The 27,131-nt window shown below is 41.8% G+C and overlaps 3 protein-coding genes across 9 annotated transcripts in view; 1 reads left to right on the top strand and 2 right to left on the bottom strand.

Annotated features, from left to right (window-relative positions):
• The window catches only part of GAPVD1 (GTPase activating protein and VPS9 domains 1), a 78,002-nt gene extending 68,044 nt beyond the window's left edge, over nucleotides 1-9,958 (bottom strand). For 4 of the 7 annotated variants that reach the window (XM_045082390.1, XM_045082394.1, XM_045082393.1 and 1 more), the window contains exon 1: nucleotides 9,773-9,951. The gene's annotated coding sequence lies outside the window, so the exon portion shown is untranslated. Of the gene's footprint in view, nucleotides 1-9,772 lie in introns of all 7 variants that reach the window. The other 3 variants (XM_045082395.1, XM_045082392.1, XM_045082397.1) reach the window with 2 other exon arrangements.
• Nucleotides 9,959-14,711: 4,753 nt separating this feature from the next.
• LOC101693210 (hypoxanthine-guanine phosphoribosyltransferase) lies at nucleotides 14,712-21,408 on the bottom strand. The gene is made up of 2 exons (XM_004757327.3): nucleotides 20,923-21,408; nucleotides 14,712-15,934 (listed from the first exon to the last, which is right to left on the bottom strand). The coding sequence occupies exon 2, from the start codon at nucleotides 15,840-15,842 to the stop codon at nucleotides 15,162-15,164; it is 681 nt and encodes a 226-aa protein (XP_004757384.1). The 5' UTR covers nucleotides 15,843-15,934; nucleotides 20,923-21,408; the 3' UTR covers nucleotides 14,712-15,161.
• Nucleotides 21,409-21,604: 196 nt separating this feature from the next.
• HSPA5 (heat shock protein family A (Hsp70) member 5) lies at nucleotides 21,605-26,333 on the top strand. The gene is made up of 9 exons (XM_004757328.3): nucleotides 21,605-21,731; nucleotides 21,813-22,032; nucleotides 22,137-22,368; nucleotides 22,794-22,931; nucleotides 23,461-23,573; nucleotides 23,665-24,055; nucleotides 24,231-24,468; nucleotides 24,820-24,987; nucleotides 25,428-26,333. Exons 2-9 carry the CDS (start codon nucleotides 21,911-21,913, stop codon nucleotides 25,988-25,990), a joined length of 1,965 nt encoding a protein of 654 aa, XP_004757385.1. The 5' UTR covers nucleotides 21,605-21,731; nucleotides 21,813-21,910; the 3' UTR covers nucleotides 25,991-26,333.
• The last annotated feature ends 798 nt before the right edge of the window (nucleotides 26,334-27,131 follow it).

The raw sequence follows: 27,131 nt of genomic DNA, 5'->3' as shown, positions 1-27,131 counted from the left end.
AAATAAACTTAAAAAAAGAAAACAAGGGGCGCCTGGGTGGCTCAGTGGGTTAAGCTGCTGCCTTCGGCTCAGGTCATGATCTCAGGGTCCTGGGATCGAGTCCCGTGTCGGGCTCTCTGCTCAGCGGAGAGCCTGCTTCCCTCTCTCTCTCTCTGCCTGCCTCTCCATCTACATGTGATTTCTCTCTGTCAAATAAATAAATAAAATCTTTAAAAAAAAAAAAAAAAGAAAACAAAAAACTGGGTTTCAGCTTAGGAACAATGAAAAACTCCCCTACTGAAAATGTTTTTACAAAGTGCCAATACATATTGAAACATATTCCAAAAAACGAGAAAAATATAGTAAGCATAAAGAAGAAATTTTAATTAACTATAATTTAAAAACAAGAGAGGAGCCTGGCTGGCTCAGTCCAACGCAATTCTAAATCTGTGTTTTGTTTTGTTTTTTTTTAAAGATTTTATTTATTTATCAGAGAGAGAGAGGGAGAGAGCGAGCACAGGAAGACAGAATGGCAGGCAGAGGCAGAGGGAGAAGCAGGCTCCCTGCCGAGCAAGGAGCCCGATGTGGGACTCGATCCCAGGATGCTGGGATCATGACCTGAGCCGAAGGCAGCTGCTTAACCAACTGAGCCACCCAGGCGTCCCTAAATCTCAGTGTTTTGAGTTCGAGCCCCACACTGGATGTGAAGCCTAGTTAAAATTTTTTTAAAAAGGGGGCAGGGGGCGGCTGGGTGGCTCAGTGGGTTAAGCCGCTGCCTTCGGCTCAGGTCATGATCTCAAGATCCTGGGATCGAGTCCCGAATCGGGCTCTCTGCTCAGCAGGGAGCCTGCTTTCTTCTCTCTCTCTCTCCCTGCCTCCCTCTCTGCCTACTGTGATCTCGCTCTGTCAAATAAATAAATAAAATCTTTAAAAAAAAAAAAAAAAGGGTGCCTAAGTGACTCAGTTGGTTATGCAACTGCCTTCAGGTCAGGTCACTATCCTGGAGCCCCAGGATCGAGTCCCACATCGGGCTCCCAGCTCCATGGGGAGTCTGCTTCTCCCTCTGACCTTCTCCCCTCTCATGCTCTCTCTCACACTCTCTCTCAAATAAAAATAAGTAAAATCTTTGGCGCCTGTGTGGCTCAGTGTGTTAAAGCCTCTGCCTTAGGCTCAGGCCTTGCATCAGCCTCCCTGCTCAGCAGGGAGCCTTCTTCCCCCTTCTCTCTGCCTACATGTGATCTCTGCCTCTTGAATAAATAAATAAAATCTTTTAAAAATAAATAAATAAAATAAAATCTTCTTTAAAAATTTTTTAAAAAGAAAAAACAAAAATAAAAACAAAAAATCAAGTATCTCAGTACCTGAAGCCTCTTCTAAAATGTATACATAAGGGGCGCCTGGGTGGCTCAGTGGGTTAAAGCCTCTGCCTTCGGCCCAGGTCGTGGTCCCAGGGCCCTGGGATGGAGCCCACATCATCGGGCTCTCTGCTCAGCAAGGAGCCCGTTTCCTCCTCTCTCTCTGCCTGCCTCTCTCTGCCTACTTGTGATCTCTGTCAAATAAACAAATAAATCTTTAAAAAAAAAAAAATATATATATATATGAGAGATACAGAAATTATTGGTCCTAGTTTCTTTAAAAATGAAAATACCTTAATTAGGATTACTTAAGGAGCAAAAGCCACAAATAATTATATGCAAACACAAGTTTAGGCAGCTCATAGTGAAAAAATACCTAACTAAAATCCTTCATGCCTATGTAAAGATTAACTCCAGGGAAGGAATTACAGGGAAAAAACAGAAGTTGAAGGGAAAAAAAGTTAATTAACCATTTGAGAAAATTTCTTTCAAGTACGAGTCTTTCCATAGCAAGTAGGAGAGATTCCACTTATTTCAGGCTTTTACAAAAAAATTAAAATTAAAAGAAAAAAATAAATCATACTTTACCTTGAAGAATCCTAAAGTAATGTGTAACCAACTCCACCCAATCAATTCTAAAAAATTTTTTTTTTACTTTTTTAAATAAAGGGAAAATGTCTAACTATTAGGAATATATCCACTTTCCCTCTTCAATTTTCTACAATAATTAGGGGTAATTTTTCCAAATGCCATTATGAGGCAGCATCACCTTGTAAGGTGGGAAGTGCTCTGGGTCATCACTAGAAAGCAGCTCACAAACTCACAGCAGAACCAACTGGGTGAAGTGAGAAGTGACAGCATTTTAATAGTGGCCAAGAAAGCACCTGAAGACTAAGGCTTGTTTTGTTTTGTTTTATGGATTTTTATTTATTCATTTGACAGACAGAGATCACAAGTAGGCAGAGAGGCAGGCAGAGAGAAAGGAGGAAGCAGGCTCCCTGCTGAGCAGAACCCGATGTGGGGCTCGACCCCAGGACCCTGGGATCATGACCTGAGCCAAAGGCAGAGGCTTTAACCTACTGAGCCACCCAGGTGCCCCTAAGGCTTGTTTTAAAGTCAGGGATGTGGTACCAAGGCAAAACAGAATGCAAGAGAGCTGGAGCACCAAAAGATAACTAGCAATCACTGAACGAAAGGCATGTTCCCGAAGCTTTTCATATGCTCCTGTCATTAGTCAGTCCTATGACCCCCCACTTTACAGATGAGGCATCAGATTTAGAAAAGTCAAATAACTTCCTACCTAGCCATTCAGCTGTCATGCGGCAGAGAATTCTAAAACTACATTTGTTTGGCTTCACAGCCCGCACTCTTCATTTCCCCATGCTGCCTCTCTGGTTCTTCTTCAGAATATTGACTTCAGGTTCCCTGTGCGCAATTTCACTGTAGAGAGCACTAGGAAGGGAGTGATACACCTGCAGGCAAATGATCACATACTATCGCCTGGGTGGCTACAATTTTTCCATATTTCTTCATTCCAAGCTACCTTTACAATCCTTCCTCCCATTTTTCCATTTCAGAGACCTAACATACTAGCCAGAATTTAAAAAAGAAAGAAAGAAAGAAAGAAAGAAAAAGTAAAAAAGACTTGGATATTCTATGTAATTTACAAATTCCTCTTCTTTGTTCCGCTTATTCCTTTGCCTGGAGCTCTTCTCCAACAGCCCTGGAGCCAATTCCATCTATGATTTTTAGTCCACCTCAAATGCCACCTCCTTCAAACAGCATTCCCTGATCTTCCACTCTCCCGTTCAGTGGCAGTATCTCCAATCTAAATCTTCTTTACACTTTATACTGGCACCTCTATATAAACAATTCAGGAGTCTGATAAAGTTTTTTTTTAAGATTTTATTTTTATTTATTTGACACAGAGAGATCACAAGTAGGCAGAGCAGCAGGCAGAAAAAGAGAAGCAGGCTTCCTGCTGAGCAGAGAACCCGATGTGGGGCTCGATCCCAGGTCCCTGGGACCATGACCTGAGCTGAAGCCAGAGGCTTAACACTCTGAGCCACCCAGGCACCCCATGGAGTCAGATAAAGTTTTAAAATAATCACTCCAGGGGCGCATGGGTGGCACAGTTGGTTAAACCTCAGACTCTTGGTTTTGGCTCGGATTATGGTCTCAGGGTTGTGAGATCAAGCCCCAGGAATATGTGGTGGTTTGGTTTGAGCCTGCTGGGTTGGAATCCTACCTTCCACAGACTGTAGGACTTTGGCAAGTTACTTAACCTCTATGTGTTTCAGTTTCTTCTTGAAGTAGAATCTACTTCATAGGGTAGTTGTGTGGATTTTGCAAGTCAGTGAAAGTAAAGCGTCTAGCACGGTGCAAGGCACAATGCAGGAGCAGAATGCGTATTAGCCAGACACAGAATATGTGTCCCTTCAGCTGCTGAAGTGTAGCAGAACAACGTACTTTTTCTTCATTTTCTTTATTTACTTTAGAAAGGGGAGGGGGAATAGAGGGAGGCAGAGGAGAGGGAGAGGAAGAATCTGAAGCGGACTCCGCACTAAGCACAGAGCCCAATATGGGACCTGATCCCATCACAGTGAGATCATGACATTAGTTGGACACCTAACCAACTGAGCCACCCACGTGCCCCAGAACCAGTTACTTTATGGATAGAATGCCGTGTGCACAGTGGTCACTCAAACATTTATTAGTGCTCTGTAAACAATTTCACATTAGACTCTGAAACTTTCATATTTTGATATAAAAATATTTGGTATGTTTGATATTTCGATATAGAAGACAGGTTGAAGAGTGAGAAATGAATAAATACTGAGTGTAAACTTCTGAGTATAGCCCCCACACATATTGCATGTATTACTCTGTGTGCAGGTGTGAAAGTCTATTTTATTAAACCAGTGCTGTTTTCTTCAAAGATTTATTTATTTAAGAGAGAGAGAGACAGCAGAAGCAAGCATGGGGTCAGGGGGAGCAGAGGGAGAGAGAAACTCAAGCAGACTCCATACTGAGCATGAGCCCATCACTCAGCTGGGTCTCCTAACCCTGATATCATGACCTGAGCCAAAACAAAGAGTTGGACACTTAACCAACTGGGCCATCCAGGTGCTCCTAAATCAGTACTGTTCGAAACAAACATAATGTGGGACGCCTGGGTGGCTCAGTCAGTTGAGTGTCTGCCTTCGGCTCAGGTCATGATCCCAGGATCCTGGGATTGAGCCTTGCATCAGGCTCTTTGCTCAGTGATGGCCTGCTTCTCCCGCTCCCTCTGCCTCCTCCCTGCTGTTCATGTTCTGTCTCTATCTCTCTCTCTCAAATAAATGAAATCTTTTTAAAAAGGGAAAAAAATATTTTTTACATTAAAAAAAATAATAAAAGGGGGCACATGATAATAATAAATAAATAATAATAAAAGGCACCTGGGTGGCTTGGTTGGTTGAGCATCAAATTTTTGATTTTGGCTTAGGTACTGATCTTGAGGTTGTAGGACTGAGCCCCATGTTGGGCTCCATGCTTAGTGGGGGAGTCTGCTTGAAATACCTCCCTCACCCCCTCCTCCCATTCACACAAGTGCACACTCTCTCTCTCTAAAAAAAAAAAAAAAAATCATAAAAAAATCACTTTACTGATTACTTATTAATTACAAAGGAAAAAGGGCCCCTTTGCAAAATACATCTAGTAGATACTACTTTATTCAAATGACCAAATTTACATCAATAATGAAATTGACAGCTAGTGCCTCTGATGTGACACACTTGAGACCTAAAATCAACTACACAGCATTCCAACCAAAAATGTTTAACTGAATCTGATCATGCAGAGACAATCAGACAAATCCAAATTGAGGGGCATCCTACAAAACAACTCATTTGGATACTTACTGCCATGAAAAACATCCTCCACCCTGCCCCCTCCAAAAGGCTGGAAAACCAGTCCAGATTCAAGCAGGCAACTAAATGCAATGCAAGCCCCTTAAATGCATCTTGGATCAAACAGAAAACCAAGGATCTAGGGACAGTATTGGGACTATTGGGGAAATTTGAATAGGTACTATATATTAAAGAAAAATTATATATCCATGTTAAATTTCTTGAGGGTGACAACTGAATTGCAATTATGTGGAAGAAAGTGTTTGTTCTTGGGAAATACATACCCGTACTTAGAGGGTAAAGTGTCCTGATGGTATCTATACCTAACTCGCAAGTGGTTCAGGGAGAAATGTATCTACTAGTGCATAAAGCAAGCATAGCAAAACGTTAACAACTATGGAATCTAGGCAAGGAGTACAAGGGTATTATTATACTACTGTTGCAACTCTTCTGTAGGCTTATAATTTTTCAAAGAGTTGGGAAACAATACTTAAAAGTTATGGATTCAAGGGTGCCTGGTTGGCTCAGTCAGAATATCACGCAACTCCTGATCTCGGGGTCGAGAGCTCAAGCCCCATGTGGGCATAGAAATTACTTTTAAAAAAAAGTTATGGGGGCTCCTGGGTTGCTCAGTGGGTTAAAGCTTCTGCCTTTGGCTCAGGTCATGATCCCAGAGTCCTGGATTCAAGCCCCGCATCGGGCTCTCTGCTCAGCGGGGAGCCTGCCTCCCTTCCTACTTGTGTTCTCTGTCAAATAAATAAATAAAATCTTTTAAAAAAATGAAGTTATGGATTCAAAGCAAAATCAACAGAAAATAGGAACAGGTGCAAAGATGACTTAGCACTTGTATTAGGATTAACTGTTAACATCATCATAATTGCTTTTAATATTTAAAGAAAACTTACCGTATCATCCCCTTTGCACCACCTCCACCCATTCTTATTTCTTTCCAGAAACTGTGAAATTATGAGGTAGGGTATGCCCATTTTCAACTTTACTAAATAACTGCAAATGCTGTCTCTTGAGGCAGTTATACCCATTTAAATTCCTACATTGTTTAGAATCTGTCCTACATAGAAATTGTCCTACAGCAGTTTCTAAATTACCATTTTCAGTGACATCTTCACTAACTTTGATACTGTCAGACATTAAAATTTTTTTTCTATCAATCTCATGTCAAAAATTCAGTGTCATTTATACCAACCAAGGATCACAAAGTAAAAGAACTTCATCCACAGACCCTTCCTTTTATCACATCACTGTAAGACATTCAGGATAATCAAACCTACATGGCAGCATGTACTAAGAATGATCAGTTCCCATGTGAAACCAAATGCCCATGAAAGCAGGGCATAATGTTTGGGAAATAATTTGTCTTTAAAAAATGTAAGATGAAAAGGTTCAAATTCAACCGGCATACATGATACTATCTGTTAAGACTTTTTTTTTTTTTTTTTTTAGATTTTATTTATTTATTTGACAGAGAGCGAGATCACAAGTAGGCAGAGAGGCAGGCAGAGATAGAGGGGGAAGCAGGCTCCCTGCCGAGCAGAGAGCCCGATTCGGGGCTTGATTCCAGGACCCTGGGATCATGACCTGAGCCAAAGGCAGAGGATTAACCCACTGAGCCACCCAGGCACCCCATCTGTAAGATTTTTAAAATAGATATTTTATTCCTAGAAATAAATAACCTAGGTCTTATAATTTAACTCATTTACTCATTCATCAAGTATTTACTGAATACCTGTTATGTGCCAGCCACTATTCCAGCACTGTGGCAAAGACAAAAATCACTATTCTCACAGACCTAAATTCTAATGGGGAGGCAAAAATTTTTAAAACCAATTTACAAATAATATGGTATCAGATAAATACATGCTATTAAAAAAAAATAAAGGGGTAGGGAACAAAGAATAATAAGGAGGCAGCATAAGGACACAGAAAGTACCAGGCAATATCTCTCCAAGGCACTGATTTTGTCGTATGGTGTGTTCAATTCAGAATAAACTATTTCAGCACCAATATCTTTTCATAAAATACTCTTCTTCACTCTTCTATACCCCGCTTTACTTTTTCCAGGAAAAAAAAGTTTGACGCAATGGTTTTCCCACTATTGCTATTATTTTAGAGGGGAAAAAATCTCACACAAAGTATTGACAGGTGTTTTACAAACAGTTGCAAATTTCAAGTCCCACATAATCTAAAGAAATGTCAACAGTGATCTGTCAGTGAGAAGTCTAATGCTAAAATGAAGCTGAACTGTAAGAATTTAAAATGCAATTTTGAGAAAATGATTTACCAATTCTCCCAACTCTATCGCCTGCACATTTACTTTCTATCATATATGAAAAGAATAACAGCAAGAGGAAATATATCTGAAAAGAGACCATGTGATTTTTACTTAAAGATTAAAAAAAATTAGAATATCCCCCTCTTTGGGGCACCTGAGTGGTCATGATCCCCAGGTCCTGGGATCAATCCCCACATGGAGCCCCACTTCCGCCCAACTCCCTGCTCAAAGGGAAGTCTGCTTCTTCCTCTGCCCCTCCCCCCAAACTCATTTTGTCTCTCTCCCTTAGATGAATAAAATCTTTAAAAAAAAAAAAAAAGAGTATCTCCCTCTTTAAAAGCCACACTACCTATATGATTTGAAGAAAACCAGCACACATTAAAATTTCTTTTCACAGGCTTACACAAGAGCTTAGAAGGCTTCTACCACTTAGAACTAGGCAGTGCCTTCCTATAAAAATCTAAAAGCCAAAGTATTCACTTCCCTTTTTTCCTCAGACTATTTTGCTGATTCCCCAGTACACTGAATGAAGTATCTACAGTCTATCTTTCAAAATTATTATTCTGACTCAGCCAATTCTTCTTTTACTTCTGTGTACAAAATTCCCTCTTTATCTATACTATAATCCTATCTGCTTTATCTTCTTCCTTAAAAAAAAAAAAAAAAAAAAAAAAAAAAAGATTCAAATATCTTTCAGGCCAATTTATAGATCACCAAACACTTCTACCTCAGGAGTTCTTCATCTTTTTTGTACCACGGATCTTTTTGGTAGTCTGATGAAGCCTATGGACTCTCAGATTTTTATTTTGATTTTATTGATTTGATTATAATCTCAACACGCAACGTGGGAACTGAACTCACAGCCCCGAGATCAAGAGTTGCACACTCCACTGACTAAGCCAGCCAGGCACCCCTCAGATTGCTTTTAAACAACTAAATATATGAAATCATGAAAGAAACCAATTATATGGAACTGTTATTTAAAAATCATGACTTGTTAATATATGTGTGGCTTTATCATCACATTAAATAACAAGATCTAACAGTGTATCTAATAATGCTATAAATTCAAAAAAATACAAGCATAAATGATATTGAGAGATCTGCAAAAACTGTAAACATGATACAAAAATATTTATAATTTTTATCGGTGACAAAGTCACCGGTATTGTAAATTCCACTGCCTACGTTCATAATTGAAAGAACTAAAAATTAGTTCCCAGGTAATAAAAATAGATGTGATTTTATCCCCATTCTAGTTCAAAAATCCCCTATAAAAATCCACCAAATGGTAAAATCCCAGGTTAAAATCCTTTCTAGTTCAAAGCTGTGCTCAAACTAACTTCTGTCACAATTTTGTTTTTTAAGATTTTATTTATTTGACAGACAGAGATCACAATTAGGCAGAGAGGCAGGCAGAGGGAGAGAGGAGGAAGCAGGCTCCACGCCAAGCAGAGAGCCCGATGTGGGGCTCGATCCCAGGACCCCGGGATCATGACCTGAGCCGAAGGCAGAGGCTTTAACCCACTGAGCCACCCAGGCGCCCCTGTCACAGATTTTAAAATAAAAAGGATTCCTCCCTTGGCCTAGCTCTCATCTGAACATATCACCATGCCTGTTTTCCCACAGACTTATACACAGAACACTGTTTATTTCTATGGTTTGCCCAGCCAGCACCCATTTAAATTTGACAGTCAATAAAAGGTGAAGTTGAAGGAAAAGGAGATGGAAGCAACCACCAGTCTCTCACTTCCAAGACCTCCAACAGCAAGTAGAAAGATGCCAAGTATACTGGGTGTGTGTTTTTCGAAGCCGGGCTGCCCCCAGACCCAGGAGTCCAGCTTGTCAGGAATCCCCGAGGCTGACACCTTCACCAGCAGCACTCAGAAGATAGTCCACCTCCCTCTCGCCTCCTGTGCTCAGTTCTCCACCTGCCAGGTCGCTCGCCTGCGGCTCCCACCCAAAGCCGCCCGCCGTTCTTCGGTCCGTCCCCATCCCATCCCCCACGCGTCCCTCCCTCCCGTCTGCCCCAGGCCGCCCTGGCCCGCGGGCGCCGCCACATCTGTCCCCTGGGCCTAACCGTGTGTCCCCCTACCCCTACTTCCACCGACACGGGAGGGAAGGGCCCAGGGCCCAGGGGTCATCTGCACGGGGTGGCCCGGCCATTAGGCGCAGGCTGCGGCCCTAGGCCAGACCAGACCGGCCGCCAGGCAGCGAACCGCGCACTCCGCGCGACTTAACCGGAGACGCGCACTCACCACGGGGATCACACGAAGGAGGGCACCCAGGTTTCGCCGCACCGCCACTCGGCCTCGGAACCGTCGCCGTCGCCGCGAACTGCTACCGCCGCTGCCGCCGCCGCCGCCGCCGCCGCCACTACTCGCTAGCTGGCTTCCCTGCGTCCTGCGGCGGCGCTGCCGCCACGCCATGGCGCGTGCGCGGCGCCGCGGGGGCCCCTGGGACTGGTGGTTCGCGCGGGCGGCCAAAGCGGCCCTTCGGTTTTAGCCCGCACGGTCCGCCACCGGCTGGAGCGTTCGGGGGCGTCTGCGGTACCGCGAAGCGCCTTCCGGAAAACCGTTCCTCAACTGACCCGCGACGTCGCTTCTGCACAGGTTGCTGCTGGGTGTGAAAAACACGCCTGTGCAAGTCCGTGTAAAGCAAAAGAATTTAGAACATTAACATCTTCGGTTACAAGTGTCACTTGCCCCGGACACATGACTCGACTCACGCGCGCGCGCACGCACAGACACACCACCTCCACCTTTCTGTTAAAAGTTTTGCAAGTGGCCTTCAATGGTATCGGGATTTTCAGTTTTAAACCTGATTTCCCAGTCCTCGTTTTATCCTTTTACTTACTGTGAATTTGACCATACAGTTTTTTAAGTTGGCTGATTTATCTGATAAAATTTTATCTTACAAAAATAACTCAGGTATATTCAAACGTCAAGTTAACGGAGCTGCACAGTCATAGAAACTTTAGAATTGGAAGACACGTTATAGGTTATTAGTCTAACTTCTGCCCAGGCAGGAATTCGCTCTTGTACATTCCATGCAATGATCTTCCAACTTTTTTTTTTTTTAAGATTTTATTTATTCATTTGAGAGAGAGGGAGCAGGAGTAGGGGCCAGAGGCAGAAAGAGAAATGGACTCCCGGGACCTGGAGCTCCATCCCAGCCCCGGGAGAGCATGGCCCCACCCAAGCGCAGACACTTAACTGTCTGAGCCACCCGGGCATCCCCTCTTCCAACTTCTATTTCCACAGTTCCAATTTCAGGGAGCTATCTCAAGTGAGATAGCCCGCTCCACTGTTGGACAGCTCTAAAAGTTCGAAAGCTCTGCCTTGGGTGAAATCGGCTTCCCTTTTACCTCCTTCTAGTGCTAGAAGTTCTGATGTCTGGTGCAATATACAATGTTTTCCATTTTACAGCCTTTCAAAAAACTGAAAACAACGATTTTATCCTCCATCACTGGACTCTCCAGGCAAAAAAAAGGGGAAAAAAAAAAAAAGTAACATTCCGTTTTCCAACTATTTCAAATGTGAATCAGCTCCCACAGTGCTTTCCATTTAGTCATCCTCTTTGATGTATTACACTTAAAATTTTGTCAAAATTTGCTATTTATTGCCTCATTAGCATGATAGCATTCTCCAGTTAGCTGGTCAGGTATTATGACTATCATATTGTCATTCAACTGGTTCAGGAATTCAGTTTTAAAGTATTGCCCAAAAGACCATGAGGGTAACTCAAACAGATTAAGGATCATAATAATAAGCTAAGGTATAAAACTGTATGAGAACCCCTGAGAAAGTTTTCATTGAGTTGAGAGGCCATGACTGTAAGAAGATGATAGTTGGGAGTTACTGGATGACTGGATTTTAAGAAGGAAGATGGCACGTCAGGATTGCTAAGGAAGAACCCAGCCTGAGCAAAACCTGAACACATTCAAGGTTTGCTTTCACTTAACACTGAGTACTCTAGATGGGCTTGGAGCACACTTGCCATGGGAGAAAGAAAGGACCCTAAAAGTTGCAAAAAGCTCCTGAGGGTTGTAGAAAGAGCACTGGGATGGTCAATCATTCTGAACCCTACTCTGCCATCTATAAATCAGTTTTCCAGTTTTAGGCAGTTTTCCATTTTTCCCCCCACAGCACACCCCAGGAACATAACCCCCACATTAGAACAATGGATCACTACAACAGTAATTCTTTTTTTAAAAAAGGATTTTATTTATTTGAGAGAGAGAGATGGTGAGCCTGAGCGGGGGTAGGAGCCAAGGGAGAGGAAGCAGCAGATTTCTGGCTGAGCAGGAGCGGGATGTGGGGCCTGATCCCAGGACCCTGGGATCATGACCTGAGCCGAAGGCAGATATTTAACCAACTGAGCCACCCAGGTGCATCTACAACAGTAATTCTTGTGGAATATGTGGCAGGTGGTATTCTCAACATCTTTTACGCATAGAGAAATGAACTCAAGAGGTGAACAGATGCTCAAAATCAATAAATAATAACCTCGGAGGGCACAGAACCCCATCTTATTTACCACTGTCCCTCTGGAACCTGGCATACCACCTATGATGTAATACATATTTTTGTACCTTTTTTTAAATGAATGAGATGAATAAAGAGTGAACCCTGGCTAAAGCTCTTTCCACTACGCCTCTCAGCCTTCCCTGATATACACGGACATTAAGTTACATATTTGTAGTTATGAAATTCATACTGATCTTGATTAGAACTCTGTTTTTCAGATTTCTAACTCCATACTCTCCATAAACTACTTTGCTGCAGAATCAGAGTGCACTGACAAACTCAGAATTAAAAAAAAAAAAAAAAGTTCCTGGGGCGCCTTGGTGGCTCTGTTGGTTGAGCATCTGCCTTTGGCTCATGTCATTGTCTCAGTGTCCGGGATGGAGCCCCAAATGGAGCTCCCTGCTCAGTGGGCTCTTCTTCTCCCTCTGCCTCTCCCCCCACTCATGCTCTCTCTTTCAAAATAAGTACAACTCTTTAAAAAAAAAATTCAATGCTAAAAGCTAACTGAACCATTACATTCACTGTATTTGTTTTTTAAAATTCATTTTCAAACAAGTAATACAGAAATTCTTGACCTTAAAAGATGTATACAATGAAGTCAAGAAAATCCTCTTGATTCCCGTCCAATTCCACCCAGAGGGAGCCACTCTTGTCAGTGGTAGGTATCTGTCTAGACTATGGGGGAGGGGTTTAACACAAACAGAATCACGTTGTATGTACCATTCTGTTCTTTTCATTTAAAAATAAATTGAGCTTCATTCCATATCACTACATAAAAATCTACCTCAGCTTTGAAACTTTGCAAACTATTTCCATAGTATCACCTACCATAGTTGATTTGGCATCCCCTATTGAGTTTGACATTTAGGTTGACTGTACATTCTGAATAACAAAAAGATAAATGTGAACTAATGAGGTTATTTTTTTTTTTAAAGATTTTATTTAGGGGCGCCTGGGTGGCTCAGTGGATTGAGCCGCTGCCTTCGGCTCAGGTCATGATCTCAGTGTCCTGGGATCGAGCCCCGCATCGGGCTCTTTGCTCAGCGGGAGCCTGCTTCTCTCTCTCTCTCTGCCTGACTCTCCGCCTACTTATGATTTCTCTCTCTGTCAAATAAATAATAAATAAAATCTTTAAAAAAAAAAAAAAAAAAAAAAAAAATAAAGATTTTATTTATTTATTTGACAGAGAGAAATCACAAGTAGGCAGAGAGGCAGGCAGAGAGAGAGAGGAGGAAGCAGGCTCCCCCACCGAGCAGAGAGCCCGATGCGGGACTCGATCCCAGGACCCTGAGATCACGACCTGAGCCGAAGGCAGCGGCTCAACCCACTGAGCCACCCAGGCGCCCCATGAGGTTATTTTTTAACATAGTTCAAAAAATATTTAAGGGAAAACTTTTTTTTTTAAAGCTCTGGCAATCTGTAAAACAACAACAAAAAAAAAATCCAGAAACACATGCAGGGAAGCTGTTCGACACAGGTGGCAGATAGTATTTCTTTATAAAATGCTTTTTGCCCTTTGGAATAGCCCAGTTGCAAGCAAAGGACAAGACTACAGGCATAACCTTACTCCATATTCTGGGCCCTTGGTTGTCCTACACTGGCCCCCACTGGCAGACTCAGAAATAGTAGCAGCACTCAGAAGTGGATATACTATGAAATTGACGGAGATTATGATTTAGGGCCCCTCATTCACCTGGGGATTCTTCCAAGGCCCAGGCAATTCAGCCAATATGATTTTGTAACATTTGCTAAAGAATTTTTAATTATTGGCTAAGTTAAGGACAGATAACAGCCTGAAACTTGAGAATACTGAAAACGAGGAAAAAGACGCCTGTAGAACAGAGTCATAAATTAGGCAACTTGTACTTCAGCACAGTGAAATCTACTATAAACCTCATCCTTCCAAGGTGTCTTGGTGGCTTAGCTGGTAAGTGCCCGACTCTTGATCTCAGGGTCATGAGTTCAAGCCTTAACAAAACAAAGCAAAACAAAAAAATACCTTATCAGGCATGTCCAGACTGATTGGGAGCTGTCATGTTAACACATCAAATTTTGGTATACTACCTGTATTCGTTTTAACCTATGACTATAACGTATGAAATATGTTTATGTAATTATATCTTTTTTAAAAAGATTTTATTCATTCATTCAAGAGACAGTGAAAGGAATAGAAGTCACAGAGGGAGAAGCAGAGTCACCACTAAATGGAGAGCCCAACAGGGGACTCCATCCCAGGACCCCGAGATCATGAACTGAGCTGAAGGCAGACCCTTTAGCAACTGAGCCACCCAGGCACCCCAAAGTAATGTATCTTAAACTTATCTTTCACTGACCTTTGATGTTCTCTCGTATTACTTTTATTGTTTTAGGTATTTTGGAATTTATTGATTTGTATTTAAAATAAACTGTTGAGGGGCGCCTGGATGGCTCAGTGGGTTCAGCCACTGCCTTCGGCTCAGGTCATGATCTCAGGGTCCTGGGATCGAGTCCCGCATCGGGCTCTCTGCTCAGCAGGGAGCCTGCCTCTCTGTGTACTGTGATCTCTGTCAAATAAATAAATAAAATCTTTAATAAAAAAAAATAAAAATAAAATAAACTGTTGACAAAGATTCACCAGAAATAATCTGAACAAGCAGAAAAATACATTAATACTACTGAAACACTAAAATAATTCAAGGACACATGGTTTTATCCAAGAAAACAATACCTCTTAAATGCTGTCATTGATACAAAAACTGACTGCTTCTTTAAACACAGTGGCATAATCAACAATATTCGATCACTTCTGTTTTTTTCCTGAATACATAAAAATTAAAATGCCAATTAAAAATGAATCTTCTCTTTAAATGTTTCCTACAAATACAATTTCAATACTTTCATCCAACAGTGGTGTGGTTGAAGAGATTTTTCATTCATAAGTTAAACAATCCACCCAAACAGAACTGATACTCAGGAGGTTCATAATGCAAATAAAGACTTTAGGAATGCAGCAAAAGACATTTCTAACAAACATACCAAACAGATAAAATTCTCAGAAGATACATGCAAGAAGCCCCTCTAAGCAGCTGGCCACAGAACTAGAACATGTAACCATTTTACTATTGATTTAAATGGGACTCTAAATGTTTCCAGAACTCTCATCTTGGGCTTTGTATTTTGCTTTTCCACTTTCACTAATGACACAAACATGATTCAAATCCCGGAAATATTCATTATAGTCAAGGGCATATCCTACAACAAACTTGTCTGGAATTTCAAATCCAACAAAGTCTGGTCTGTATCCAATACTGTGAGGAGTCCTTTTCACCAGCAAACTTGCAACCTTGACCATCTTTGGATTATACTGCTGGACCAAGGAAAGCAAGGTTTGCATTGTTTTGCCTGTTTCAATTATATCTTCAACAATCAAGACATTCTTTCCAGTTAAAGTTGAAAGATCATCTCCACCAATTACTTTTATGTCCCTTGTTGACTGGTCATTACAGTAGCTTTTCAGTCTAATAAAGTCTACAGTCATAGGAATGGATCTATCACTATTTCTGTTCAGTGCTTTAATGTAATCCAGCAGGTCAGCAAAGAATTTATAACCCCCCTTGAGCACACAGAGGGCTACAATGTGATGGCTTCCCATCTCCTTCATCACATCTCGCGCAAGCCGTTCCGTCCTGTCCATAATTAATCCATGAGGAATAAACACCTTTTCCAAATCCTGAGCGTAATGATTAGGTATACAAAATAAATCTAGGTCATAACCTGGTTCATCATCACTAATCACAATGCTGGGGCTTCGGGTTGCCATAACGGAGCTGGCTGGTGCGTGGACTGAAAGCAGTTCTCTTCTGTATTACTTTTAGTTTTAGCTCTTAAAGGTTTTTCAAGCTCAGTAAATTCCTGATAGATAAACAGGGATTTTTTTTTAAATAACAAGAAAATGTAGACAAAAAAGTAACATACTTAAAATTTACTCTTTGAAAATCATAGGTATCAATAATTTTAATAGCCACATTTCATCATCTTGAAGTAACATAATTTATCATTTCAAAACAAAATTATTCATTTCCAATAAATATTAAATACTAAATTCATGCAATTTTTTAAAAAATTCTAGAATATAGAAATTGAGATTTAAGACCTTGTAAAGCATATTTAAAAATAATGGCATAGTATTATCATACTGTTAAATAACTTACTTTTCTTACTTAACAAGATATAATAGGTTTGTTTTGCCAACTTGACAAGCTAATTCTAAAGTTTATATGGAAATACAAGTACCAAGAAAAGCAAGACACTCCTAAGGTGGAAGGACATGTTCTACTGGATTATCAAGCTATAGTAATTAAGACAGAAGCTAATATGATAAATGGTAAAATTCTAAAGACCGGAACAACAAAGAAAAGTTAACTTTTTTATGGAAGAGAAATTAGGATCAGCTGGGGTGAAAAAGTGAGGACTTCTGGTGCTGACAACATTCTTTCTCTTAATTTGGATATTGAATACCTAGGGATTTATTTTCTTGATTAAATTATAAAATTATTTAATATTTATAATTATATAATTATAGCAGTTATTATATATGTTATAGCATATAATATTTAAAATTATAGATTCTTATTAAATAACAAATATTATTAATGACTATTCATTAAACTGTATACATGCATTTCATGTACTTTTCTGTATTCACATTGCAATTTGTAATAAAAAGTTAAGATATGTAAAACATCCAGCACATAGTAAATATCCAATTAAGGGTAGCTACTATTGCCATTAAAAAAAAAAAAAAAAAAAAAAGAAGGCAGTGGATTTGTGACAATCTTTAACTGGATGAAAACAACCATGTATGTAGCATTCTCCATCACTATTTTTAAATTAGGAATACACACACACACACATACATATACACACACAATGCATATGAATATGAATAAAACCTCTCTAGGCTACACAGGAAAGTGGTGATGGTGGTTATCTTTACCAGTAGAGGAGTAAGGCTGGGGTAGGGTGGCCGGCAGACTTATTATACATTGTACCCTTTGGATTTTGTACCACATACATATATTTCCTATTTTAATTTATTTTTAAGCATTTATTTATTTAAGTAATCGTTACAGCTAACATGGGGCTTGAAGTTGTACACTCCTCTGAGCCAGGCAGACACCCCTATTTTAAAAATTTAGAGATTTAGGATATATACTGTCACTCAAAGATCATTCAGGTTCTATAGAGGTAGCTCTTTATACTTAGTAGCTTATTTTACTTCAACAGAAAATTTAAAACAGAAGAAAAATTAAGATATTTTCTCTGGAAAATGAAAAGGCTTCAGTCAATCAAATACAGGCGTGCCTGGGTGGCTCAGTTTGTTAAGCATCTGCCTTCCACTCAGTTCATGGTCCCAGGGTCCTGGGATGGAGCCCCACATCGGGCTACCTGCTCACCGGGGAGTCTGCTTCTCCCTCTGCCTCTCCCACTGCTTGGCCTGCTTTCCCTCAAATAAAAATCTTAAAAAAAAAAAAAAAAAAGAAATTAAAAATTTTTTTAAAAAACAATAAAATACCTTTATAACAGCCTTTGTGAGGAAGCAAAATTGTATACATTTTACACACTACTGAACAGAGCCTCGGAGAGATTAAGTGACTTGCCCTAATCATAGCTCGTTCGGTGATAGAACTATAACTAGTATTTATGCTTCCAAACCTCATGTGCTTTTCTCTCAATCACACTATCTGACACAGCATGCCTTCCTAAATGTCTTCCACCAGGGGAGCCGGGGGAGTAAAGAAGATGCACTATTTGCAGCTTCTCATTTGTGTGTGAGGAGGGTTCCCTATTAACCAGAAAATTCTCTTTTAAAAAGTCAAGGGTCACCTGTGTGGCTCAGTTGATTAAGCATCTGCCTTCAGCTCAGATCATGATCCTGGGTTCCTAAGAGCCCCTTGTTGGGCTCTCTGCTCAGTGGGGAGCCTGCTTCTCCCTCTCTCTCTGCAGCTCCACCTGCTTGTGCTCCCTTTTTCTGTCAAATAAATAAAATCCTTTAAAAAAAAAAAAGTCAAAACAAAGAAAACTAATTGCATAACACATTGCACTTTCAAAAGCGCACATACACACAAAAAAGCTACATGATTTATACCTAGTATTGTTCCTGGCTCAGGTGTCGGGAAGATATTTTTGTTTTACTCCTCACTTGTTTAATAAAGTTAAGGCCCAGTCTCTCTTTTCTTTTCTTTTTTTTTTTAAGATTTTATTTATTTATTTGACAGAGAGAGAGATAGCACAGAGAGGCAGGAAGATGGGGAGGAAGAAACAGGCTCCCCGCTGAGCAGAGAGCCGGACGTGGGGCTCGATCCCAGGACGCTGGGATCATGACCCGAGCCAAAGGCAGAGGCCTTAACCCATTGAGCCACCCAGGCGCCCCTAGATTTTATTTTTTTAAAGTAATCTCTACACCCAGTGTGGGACTCCAAGATCTCACATTACAACCCCAAGATCAAGAATTACATGCTCTACTGACTGAGCCAGCCAGGCACTCCTACAATCAGAGTTTTCTTGAAGTAAATGCTCTAAGAAAAGGGAGGTTCAGGGTTCTAAGGGCTGAGTCTCTTAATAAAACGACATCTATCTAACCATATAAGAAAGTAATTAGAGCACTTAAAAAAATATTTCCAAAAATATGTCAGATTCAACATAATTACCACACATTATTTCCCATTGAAAGAAATCTTGAAAATTCATTCTCAAGAGATGGGTTTCTTGAAGAGCTTCTAAAATTTCTTCTCATAGTATAGTCACATGGTTAATAGCATTCCTATTACCCTACAACTTCCCACAGACTTTTATATACAGTATCTTATCTGATCCTTGAAACAAGCTGCTAAAGCCAACAGGACAGAAATCCCTGACATACAACAGATACAAATACTGAGGCTCTGGTAGGTTTGTTCCCCGAGGTCATGTACATTATCTTTTAGTTGAATATTCTCCCCAACAGAGGATGTGGAAAATTCTCAGTTATCAGGGTCTAAACATTCAATTTGTCAATTACATAAGTCTTTTCCTTTTCCTTCCTGTTGTATGCTTATAATTCCCTTTCAGAAAGGAAGATTTAAGAACTAAATGACATCCAATCCTGATCAATCTTAACTCTGTTTAGCTGAGATCAGATGGGAAATAGAAATCTATTTTCTTACCCATAAGAGCGTTAAGTCAAATGAGCTGGTTTAAATTACTGGATAAAAATCTACATTTGTAGATTTTTGTAGATTGTAGATTTTGATTTTGTAGATTGTAGATTTTGATGGGATACACTCATCAAAATATTTGTAAACTATTAACTACTCTATACCCTAAATGAGATATAAATCTTATAAACCCAAAGCTCAGGATGATCATCTAAACCACAGAAATTAAAAATCAAATTGCCAAGGCTCAAATCCTGGCTCTCTATTTAAGCTGTGTAATCTCCTGGGCAAGTTTCTTCACCTCTTGGGGCTTCTTCACATTCCTTAGCTCTAAAGTAAGGGTTTAAAAAAATGCTTTCATAAAAATTGAAAGATAATGCACATAAAGTGTTTGTTTAGCAAAGTGTCTAGTGCTTAGTTAAGTACTGATAATTTGGCACCAATACTATTATTCAGGAAACTAGATTTAACTATGCATTTTTCTATTCAATCCATAGAATATCACACTTCGGGTTATACAGTAACATATCCCTAATAAACTTGGTTTTAAAAAGATATTACAACCACCAAAATACTCATTCCCTTTGGGAGTTAGCCAGATATCTCTTATCTAAATCTTAGGAAAAAGAGTTACAAAAGATTACTCCATCTATCAATGATAAGGCTGAAACTGAGAGCTTTGCTTTTAAAGGAAATAGATGTTACATATACAAAGTTTGTTTGAAATGATATGAAGCTGTAAAGTGGCTGGATGGTAATTTCTATTTTAATAATGGACTGATGCAACCTACAGAGGGTCAGTATTACGGCAGTATTACAAGCCCTGTTGTAAGATGGGTGATGCAACTTCAATAGTCAATTCTGAGTCACCAGCATAACCTTTGAGAAGCAGTGAAGGAGAAAGGAAAAATTCTTGAGTACTGACTCCTAAGCTGAACATCTTAGTAAACCCTGTGTAAGATGTTTCAGTCCTATTTGGACAAGGTATGATGAATACCATGAATCTCAAGAATACATTTAGTGGAAAATGTATTATATGTATATATTAAATGTATTATATTATATGTATCTATTAGTGGAGCAGTTCCTCCAAAAAGATCTGTTGAATGAACTATTTAAAAAAAAAAAAAAAAAAACTGAGAGCATTGGCTATGAAGCCAAGCTGACTTGGATATCCACTCTAAGTGCATCACTCACCAGCTCTATGACTTTAAGCTACTTTTTTAATATTTCAGTCCCAACTTTCTCATCTGCAAAATGGGAAATGCAAGTATTAAACTGTAAGGACTGAACAACATAGGAAACCAAACAATGGGCGGCACACAGTAAGTCTACAGTAAATAGCAGCGTCTATTATTTTTTGCTACAGGTTGTTCTACGAGAGTAAAGGCGATCTCAGAAAGTCTTTCTCTATCAAATGGGTTCAAGCACACTCTGACCTTTTCCAGGAAGAGTGAAGTCAGAAAGGTATCAAGAATAAAGGACGGGGAACACCTTGCAAATGATAATCCGGGGCCACAAAGGAAAAAAATAAGAAGAAGAAAAAAAAAAAAAAAAAAAGATGAGCAGAGAAGGAGAGCTAGAAAAATGATACATCCCACGGTGGGAGCGATGGCATTAGGAAGCTCTTCAGGAGAGGGCTGCCACACCGGGGTGGGGACTCGGGGCGAGGAGGCAGTTACTTTGGCCAGGCCTGTGACTTACCGTGGGGTAGGGTAATGTGGAGCAGCCCGGTATAAATAAAGATAGGTGGCTAGGGAGAGCAGGGCCGACAGAATGGCTAGCAGCCACGATCTGCGGCCGAGCGGTGCTCCGGCCAGGACCCAGCTCGAGGGCTGCGGGCTGGAGAACGACAAAAAGCCCTGAGGCTCGGACACCCCAGAACCGTAGCGGCTATAAAGGGCAAAGAAATTTCTTCTGAGGTGATCACAGCATCTACGCTGAGACCTGCCTGCCTGGGACGGGCTGGAAGCTGGGAAAAGCAAGAGCCGCTTCCCGCCCCAAGATGAAGGACGGAGGAGGGACAAGCAGACAGGGGAGAACGAGAAGCAAAAGACCCAAATTCCACCGCCTCGAGGGAATCACGCAGGGCTCACTAGCCTCGGCCCCCCGGGGCCCAGCGTGGAAGGCGGGACTTCTGCCGTTACCTGCGGAAACGGCCTCCGGGTGAGAGGTCGCATGAGGGACAGGCAGCTGCTGAACCAGTAAGGCCTGCGCCTGGAGCGGATGTTGCCTCCCATTGGTGGCTGTCGGGTGCGGCCAGCAGCCAATGAGTCCGCCGGGGGGGCGTAGCGGTGACGTCTGTTGCGGAGGAGGCCGCTTCGAATCGGCGGCGGCCAGCTTGGTGGCCTGGACCAATCAGCGGCCTCCAACGAGCAGGGCCTTCGCCAATCGGTGGCCTCCACGACGGGGCTAGGGGGGAGGGTATATAAGCGGCCTCGGCGACGGCGCGGTCGACGCTGGCTGAGACATCACAGGCTCATCAACTTGGGGGATTTTTGTGAGTCTGAGAGGTAAGCGCCGCGGCCTGTCTTTCCGGACCTGCCCTTCGCCTTGTCTGCTTTGCCTGCTGACCCCGGGCCCTGTACCTTCAGATCAGTAACCTCGGTGCGCTCGGGTGCTGTGGCCTGTGGCTGGATTGCCTGTGACGTCCTGCCAGCCTGCCGACCGACTGGCCTACGGCGCCGGCAAGATGAAGCTGTCCCTGGTGGCTGCGGTGCTGCTGCTGCTCGGCGCGGCGCGGGCCGAGGAGGAGGACAAGAAGGAGGACGTGGGCACGGTGGTGGGGATCGACCTGGGGACCACCTACTCCTGGTGAGTGGGGTTTCTGGAAAGGGGGGAATGGGGCGTGGCCTCCTGGGCCCCTGTGAGAATCACGGTGCTGATTCCTGGCGTTCTTGGTGATTTTTCTCTGCCAGCGTCGGGGTGTTCAAGAACGGCCGCGTGGAGATCATCGCCAACGATCAGGGCAACCGCATCACGCCGTCTTATGTGGCCTTCACTCCGGAAGGGGAGCGTCTGATCGGCGACGCGGCCAAGAACCAGCTCACCTCCAACCCTGAGAACACGGTCTTCGACGCCAAGCGGCTCATCGGCCGCACGTGGAACGACCCGTCCGTGCAGCAGGACATCAAGTTCCTGCCGTTCAAGGTGCGATGGGGCTTTCCTCACCCGAACGGAGGTGGGTGGCTGCGGTCGGGGTGTTTAAGGATTAAGAAGTTGCTGGAAAATGGTGAAGACCACAGGAAGGGCACAGACATAGTGTGTTGGTAATAACTTTCATTGAGTAATCTTGGCATGTTACAAAACTTGCTAGAAGAAAGCTTGGCCGGCAAAGACATTTCACACGTTAACTGTCCTGTCTCCATCGTTTAGGATTAAGAGCCTGATTAAAATTGAGGAGGCTTGTCTTCCTCGGGCACCCATACTCCTTAACCTATTTCTAGTCAGTATGCGGTTCCAGTCGGCTAAAGTAAACCAAACCATGGGGGAGGAAGTGGGACTCAGACAGCTCTCTGTAAGTTTTCAGTGTTCTTGCTTCCGTGCCTGGAAGTAATAATCGTTCTGTAAAATAGGTGGTTGAGAAGAAGACTAAACCATACATTCAAGTGGATATTGGAGGTGGGCAAACAAAGACATTTGCTCCTGAAGAAATTTCTGCCATGGTTCTCACCAAAATGAAGGAAACTGCAGAGGCTTACTTGGGAAAGAAGGTAAATATTTCTAGAATGATGTTAAGTAATGCTGTTTTTACTATTCTTGATTTATTGTGTAGATGCCTTTGTTGTTTTAATAATTTTGAATCTGAATGATGTCTATGTATATCAGTTTTAATAACTTGCATGTTTTACTGTGGGCCAAACAAAGTATTAAGGACTTTTCATGTATTACCATGTAATGTTTGCAAATCCGTGGGTATAAAATTACATGTTATTATACACACCTAACAAACAAATTGTCTTAGAAACTAAAGTGGTGTTCTTTGGTTTTATTTTGTTAAGATTTTATTTATTTGACAGAAAGAGATCACAAGTAGGCAGAGGGGCAGGCGGGGGGAGCAGGTGAGCAGAGATGCTTGATGTGGGGCCCGATCCCAGGACTCTTAGATTATGACCTGAGCCGAAGGCAGAGGCTTAACCCACTGAGCCATCCAGGCGCCCCTAAAGTGATGTTTTGAGTGCAACTTATATGAGGTAAACTGTGTGATAAAATACACTAACTTACCTTTTGTTATTCTGTAAGGTTACCCATGCAGTTGTTACTGTACCAGCCTATTTCAATGATGCCCAACGACAGGCAACCAAAGATGCTGGGACTATTGCCGGATTGAATGTCATGAGGATCATTAATGAGCCGTGAGTGTTAATTCAAAAGCATGGCATATTTGCCAAATCAGGGGAATGTAAACTTAACTAAACTTTTTTTTCTTTCTCTTTCTCTTAACAGTACAGCAGCTGCTATTGCTTATGGCTTGGATAAGAGGGAAGGGGAGAAGAATATTCTGGTGTTTGACCTGGGTGGTGGAACTTTCGATGTATCTCTTCTCACCATTGACAATGGTGTCTTCGAAGTCGTAGCTACTAACGGAGATACTCATCTGGGTGGAGAAGACTTTGACCAACGTGTCATGGAACACTTTATCAAACTCTACAAAAAGAAGACTGGCAAAGATGTTAGAAAAGATAACAGAGCTGTGCAGAAACTCCGGCGGGAGGTAGAAAAGGCCAAACGGGCCCTGTCTTCTCAACATCAAGCAAGAATTGAAATTGAGTCTTTCTATGAAGGAGAAGACTTCTCTGAGACTCTGACACGGGCCAAATTTGAAGAGCTAAATATGGTATGTTCTTGGGGGTTTTTTTGTTTTGTTTTGTTTTGTTTTTGGTGTTTTTTTTGTTTGTTTGCTTTGCTAATGGGATCTAGTTAGACTTTGTGTTTAGGGTACTATATTTAGGTATGTAGACAATATCTAGGTACAATAGGCATCATCACAGTAATTGTGTTCTCTATTCTAGGACCTGTTCCGTTCTACCATGAAGCCTGTCCAGAAGGTGCTGGAGGATTCTGACTTAAAGAAGTCTGATATTGATGAAATTGTTCTTGTTGGTGGCTCTACTCGAATCCCAAAGATTCAACAACTGGTTAAAGAGTTCTTCAATGGCAAGGAGCCATCCCGTGGCATCAACCCAGATGAGGCTGTAGCATATGGTGCTGCTGTCCAGGCTGGTGTACTTTCTGGTGATCAAGATACAGGTATGTCCCTGTCACAGCATCTTCCACAGTACTTTCACTTCAGTAGCTTGATAGGTACTTCAATAGCTTGATAGGAAGAGTGTAACTGACTTTTGCTTTACAAGGTAATAGAACATGAGCAACAGGGTCTCACAGCTAGTAAAGGGTAGAGTGAGGACAAGACTTGGCTCAGTTTCAAGATCATTAGCAGCTATATTGAATTCAGTGCTTCTAAAATGATTTTGCATTAGAACCTCACACTAAATGGCAAGATGGAGAAGATAAAGTTACACAGTTCCAGGGGAGACTGCTTGATAGTGCTCTTGTGACTCTTGAATTGGAATTTAACTTTGGTTAACTTTACCTTTGCAGGTGATCTGGTACTGCTTGATGTATGTCCCCTTACACTTGGTATTGAAACTGTGGGAGGCGTCATGACCAAACTGATTCCAAGGAACACCGTGGTGCCCACCAAGAAGTCTCAGATCTTTTCTACAGCTTCTGATAACCAACCAACTGTTACAATCAAGGTCTATGAAGGTAATACCCTACATTTGTGAATGACATAGTAGGTTTTTGAGAAGGAGGTTTTCTTAATATATTCTATTGAAATGAGAAAGAAAGAAATATTTGCTATTTTCAGACAGGGTCCCTAATATGACTAGTGTTGAGTTTGGTAGAGTCAGCCCCAAAATCTGGTTCTTACCTTGCTATCTGGCACTCTTTGCCTTTAAAAATAACTTCTGAACTGGCTTCTAGAAATGTTGATAATGCTGTAGATGAAATTCAATTAAAAGTTAGTAGTAACTTAATAGTCCTGCTTGCTACTCCTTATAGATCAATACTGACCCACTTCTAGCTTGATAAGCATGCCCTTGCCACTGTAGGCTCTACCAGACTGAAATATAAGGATCCAGATCCACTAATGTTTGTCAGTAACAACTAACAAGTTTTGTGGGTTTTTTTGGTGTATCTTCTAGGTGAACGACCGCTTACAAAAGACAATCACCTTCTGGGAACTTTTGATCTGACTGGAATTCCTCCTGCTCCCCGTGGGGTCCCACAGATTGAAGTTACCTTTGAGATAGATGTGAATGGCATTCTTCGAGTGACAGCCGAAGACAAGGGTACAGGCAACAAAAACAAGATTACAATTACCAATGACCAAAATCGTCTGACACCTGAAGAAATTGAAAGGATGGTTAATGATGCTGAGAAGTTTGCCGAGGAAGACAAAAAGCTCAAGGAGCGCATTGACACCAGAAATGAATTGGAAAGCTATGCCTATTCTCTAAAGAATCAGATTGGAGATAAAGAAAAGCTGGGAGGTAAACTCTCCTCTGAAGATAAGGAGACCATGGAAAAAGCTGTAGAGGAAAAGATTGAATGGCTAGAAAGTCACCAAGATGCTGACATTGAAGATTTCAAAGCTAAAAAGAAGGAACTAGAAGAAATTGTTCAGCCAATTATCAGCAAACTCTATGGAAGTGCAGGCCCTCCCCCAACTGGTGATGAGGAACCAGCAGACAAGGATGAGTTGTAGACATTGCTCTGCTAGTGCTTAAATATTGTAAATACTGGACTCAGGAACTTTCGTTAGAAGAAAATTGAGAGAACTTAAGTCTCGAATGTAATTGGAATCTTCACCTTGGAGTGGAGTTGAAAATGATATAGCCCAAGTGGCTGTTTACTGCTTTTCATTAGCAGTTGCTCACATGTCTTGGGGTGGGGGGAACGGAAGAATTGGCTATCTTAAAACGTGGGTAAAAAAGCTGGGATAGGGTGTGTGTTCACCTTGGAAATGTTCTATTTAACAATTGGGTCATGCGCATCTGGTGTAGGAACTTTTTCTACCATAAGTGACACCAATAAATGTTTGTTATTTACACTGGTCTAATTTTTGTGATAAGCTTCTAATTAAGTTAGTTGCTTCAAGGTTAAATTCTTGCTTGTGTGGGGGTTGGGGTCTTAAATCTTTCAGGGAATTTTTCTAACGTTAACCTAGTTTAAGAAAGGGGTGGGGGACGCCTGGGTGTCTCGGTTGAGCGTCTGACTCAACTTTTGCTCTGGTCATGATTTCTGTGTTGTAGGGTTGGGTTGTCCTTCTCCCTCTGCTTCTCCACCTTTTCTCCCTCTTCTCCCCTTCCCTCTTTCTCAGATCTTTAAAAAAAAGAGGGAGGGCAGTAGGAAGGGACGTCTGGGTGGTACAGTGAGCTAAGCAATCGACTCTTGGTTTTGGGTCAGGCTATGATCTCAGGGTCACGAGGTTGAGCCCCCTTTCAGCTCTGAGCTCAGCACACTGCTTGAGCTCTTCCTGCCCATCTGCCCCTTCCCCAGAGGACCCCTCCTACCCCCACTCCCACAATATAAAAATCTTAAAAAGAGGGGCGCCTGGGTGGCTCAGTCAGTTGGGCTCTGCCTTCACCTCAGGTCATGATCCTGAGGTCCTGGGATTAAACCCCAGATCGGGCTCTCTCTCCACCAGAGTCTGCTTCTCCACCTCCCTCTGCTCCTTCACATAAGCACTCTCCCTCCCTGTTGAATAAATAAAATCTTCAGAAATTTTAAAAAGGGACAGGAAAGGAAAACATTCTTACCTAGGCAAGGGTCATTTTATAGTGCCCAAGGGTGGAGTTGTCTTGAATGTAGTTGAAACTTCCAATTTCCCCTTTAAAACTTTCTAG

The sequence above is a fragment of the Mustela putorius genome, unplaced genomic scaffold, assembly GCF_011764305.1.
Source record: "Mustela putorius furo isolate JIRA1106 unplaced genomic scaffold, ASM1176430v1.1 tig00000596_pilon_pilon_pilon, whole genome shotgun sequence".
NCBI lineage: Eukaryota > Metazoa > Chordata > Mammalia > Carnivora > Mustelidae > Mustela > Mustela putorius.
This window is presented reverse-complemented; position numbering and strand designations above follow the sequence as displayed.